The sequence below is a fragment of the Berghia stephanieae genome, chromosome 1 (assembly GCF_034508935.2).
Source record: "Berghia stephanieae isolate SIO BIC M18660-M18661 chromosome 1, UCSD_Bste_1.3, whole genome shotgun sequence".
Taxonomy (NCBI): Eukaryota; Metazoa; Mollusca; class Gastropoda; order Nudibranchia; family Aeolidiidae; genus Berghia; species Berghia stephanieae.
This window is the reverse complement of record NC_088360.1, coordinates 133,781,082-133,784,796: the sequence shown is the minus strand read 5'-3', so window position 1 is coordinate 133,784,796 and position 3,715 is coordinate 133,781,082. Positions and strand designations below refer to the sequence as shown.

General features: G+C 40.1%; 1 protein-coding gene across 1 annotated transcript in view; it reads right to left on the bottom strand.

Annotated features, from left to right (window-relative positions):
• Positions 1-1,327: 1,327 nt before the first annotated feature.
• The window catches only part of LOC144965558 (uncharacterized), a 4,604-nt gene continuing 2,216 nt past the window's right edge, over positions 1,328-3,715 (bottom strand). Inside the window, exon 2 of the mRNA XM_078901029.1 lies at positions 1,328-2,552. Coding sequence (XP_078757155.1) covers positions 1,909-2,552 — 644 coding nt within the window. The 3' untranslated portion in view covers positions 1,328-1,908. The remainder of the gene's footprint in view (positions 2,553-3,715) is intronic.

The window sequence follows — 3,715 nt, the reverse complement described above, 5'->3', positions numbered from 1 at the left end:
GAAAGAGAGAGAGAGAGAGAGAGAGAGAGAGAGAGAGAGAGGGAAAGAGAGAGAGAGAGAGAGAGAGAGAGAGAAATATATATATTTATATATATATATATATATGTATATATATATATACATACGTGCATTTGTGTGTGTGTGTGTGTGTGTGTGTGTGTGTGCGTGCGTGTCTGTTGTAACACATAGATAAATTTTGAAAAAATAATAATTGAGCTTTTATATAGCGCAATAACCCCGTGTGGTGTCCAGGGTCCCTGAACTGAGAGGGTACAAGAATAGCCCAACGCAAAGCCAGCGTGTCGTAAAGGCAAGCGACTAATGGTGTGTGACTCCCCTTTTTTTGAGTCACCTGGTCCTCCAGGTTGGGGGTTGTCGAAGGATAAACACCACCTTCCGTAAAACTCAAACCGTTACAGAAACGCAGACGGACAGATCAAATCCTTTTTTTTTTTAGCTTGGGCGATCGAAGAGTTCCTGAACGAGATAAAAAAAAAAAGTTAGCTCGGGATAGAGAAGGATGGAAACTGTTTGTCTGTGGCCTATACCCTGACCCAGGATGAAAAAGGCAGTGATGATGATGGTGCTAGCGCAATAAAAACAGTGGAACCAATAGACACCATGTCCGGATACAACAGGAACCCGGTTATAATAGGGATTTATACATCCCGGTTTAGTTCTCCCTCTTTGCCTTTAGTAAAATAATTACCGGCTAGAGCAGGACTTCAAAGTCTTCAAAGTATTTGAAGAGCCTTATCGGTTATAACAGGGGTGTCGAAACCCACTTAATATCTCCAAATAAACTTGAGCTTTTAGCTTTTATATAGCGCAATATCCACTAAACGTGCTCAAAGCGCTTTACAAAGGGTCCTTGACCAACAGCAACACGTAACATGGAGAACGAGATATGACGCCTGCTAGGCGATATTACATTTTTTTTTTCCGACAGAGACAACGCTGTTAACGGTCAGTTACTCATTTGACACCTGAGTACTGTGAGAGAATTTGAGTAAAGAGCCTTTTCCAAGGACTAAACTGCGCGCCTAGCGAGGCTCGGACCCAGGACCTTTCAACCCGAAAACGAGTGTCATACCACAAGACCACATAGCCAAATACAATGCATGAGCCCACCTACTCCAAGATAAGCCTACGGCTAAAGGCACCGGACAGCTAGACCAGTCAACACATACATAAAACGGTCAAAACACACTAAACGATTTTTAACATGATGATTTGAGCCGTTTGGATTGTTTCCCTTGAAATTCGGATAAAACAAGACTTGGTTATAACAACGGATATTTTAGGCTGGTCCAACATCACTGTAATAATGAGCTCCCACTGTATAGAATTCAACAGTTCACGAGTAACCACAATAACTAGATTCTCAATTTCTTTAAAATTGTAATCTGAATTCAAAATGATCACTTTTCAACAATAATAATACAATGATGATGATGATGATGATGACGACGACAACGATGATGATGATGATGATGATGATGATGATGATGATGATGATGATGATGATGATGATGATGATGATGATGATGATGATGATGATGATGATGATGATGATGATGATGGTGGTGGTGGTGGTGGTGGTGGTGGTGATAGTGATAATTGTGATTACAGTAATAGCAATAATAATGAAGACGAGGATGATGATTATCATTGATGATGATGATGTTGATGATGATGATGATGATGATGATGAATGATGATGATGATGATGATGATGATGATGATGATGATGATGATGATGATGATGATGATGATGTGACGGGGTGAAAGATTCATAAAAAATTATTTCACAATATTATCATATATATACTAAGACATTGCTTTGTACAAAAAGTACAAATTTTGCAGCAATGCAAGGAATATTCCTATGTCCATTTGGGTCACTTTTCACAGCGATGGCATAGGCGAATCGTCTTCGTGTTTTATGACGCATTGTTGAACGCTGGGCTCAGCCTTCTTCTCTCTGATGGACTTCAATAGAAGCTGCTGAACACTGATCCTAAATTCCAACTTTTGCTCATGCGATAGGTCTTTAACCATGGGCAGGCAACTCTTGAAGAACTGCTCATCGTCGTCCTTCACTACAGGATGTTTGAACGCTTTGATGCGTTCCATCTTAACATCATTATCGCTGCCTTTCCTCTTTTGTCTCTTTCCTCTCTTAACGTATTGAGGGATTTTTGAGGGTGTTGGTATGGGCGATGTGCTTCGAACTGAACCCGTTTGGGAAGAGTCACTGAGTTCATCGTCTGAATCTGATGTTACTATCTCCTGACTGTCCATTTCAAGAGTAGTGGGACTAGTAGGACCTGTGGTAGTATTAATAGTAGTAGTAGCACTTTCACCTAGGTTACTGTACAATTCACTTCCCTTTGTATACGGTATCAAAAAACTCATCCTATCGAAGAATACCCACTCCTTCTTTTTAGACGTCCCATAGCCTGAACGTTTTCTAGACGGTTTGGACCGTTCCTTGAGCTGCTTTCTAAAGTAGTCCCTCAGGTTTGACCATCTTCTTTTGACTTGATCAACTGAAATTAAAAAGAAAAATTTATATAGCTAATCAAATCTTTTTAAAATTAATATTAATAAGAAATAAATAATAAATAAAATTCCCTTTATTCATCCCAAAGGGGAAATTTGTCTTTAGGATCTATTCCAAGGGAAGACTGGAATAACCCAGGCGTGAGCCGCAGAGCAGCGCCGCAAAGTGAGCTATGGCGAGGTGACTTGCTCAAGGCCACACAACGAGGCGGGTAATCGAACTCGGTACCTTTTGGGTACGAAGCAAAGTCCGTACCGCTGAGCCACGCTGTTGAGCGTCACAGTTGTCCGTTACAGCCCGTGTTAAATTGTTTTACCAATGAGCACAGAATTACTGACAAGTCTTGAAATTTTAAAACTATTTTTTTTTTACGGATTGAGATACGACAAACTTGTGAACCTTTTCTTAATTTAAGGGTAATTTTATTAACCGTACACAGTGATTATACAAAATTAATTAAATCAATATAACAAATTATTTAAAACACAATACACAATAATCCACTGAAATACACTGAAGAAATAAACACATCATGAACTTAATTTTTTTTTTAAATAATAAATAATAAAAATTAAAAAGAAGTAAAGATTCATACAATAGCTGGGTAGTATTATAATTCTCGTCACCAATACGAGAGAGAGAGAGAGAGAGAGAGAGAGAGAGAGAGAGAGAGAGAGAGAGAGAGAGAGAGAGAGAGAGAGAGAGAGAGACCAAAAATGCGTGTGATCAGTTAGACTGAAAGATTCCAAGTGATCGGTAACTGGAGGGTTCATCACTCATATGAATTCACAATTCGACCAATTGTGATGTAGGATGATCGGTCATTCGTTGTTGGAAATCGCCATCTGGCCGCGCTATTGCCAGATTCATTTGCTCGCACCTACAGACTTTATTACCGGACCGATTTTTAACGTTGATGGCTCAAAAGATTCGTCTCGATCTGCGAATGATAACTCCCACAATACATTAGTAGGAGGAAGCGTGGCACAGCGTGGTCTGTGTTCGATCGCCCGCCGCTGCGCTGTGTAACCTTGCGCAAGTCACCTCTCCCTAGCTCAATTTGCGGCGCTGCACTGCGGCTGATGCCTGTGTTATTCCAGTCTTCCCTTGAAATAGACCCTAGATACAAATTTCCCATTTGGGATAAAT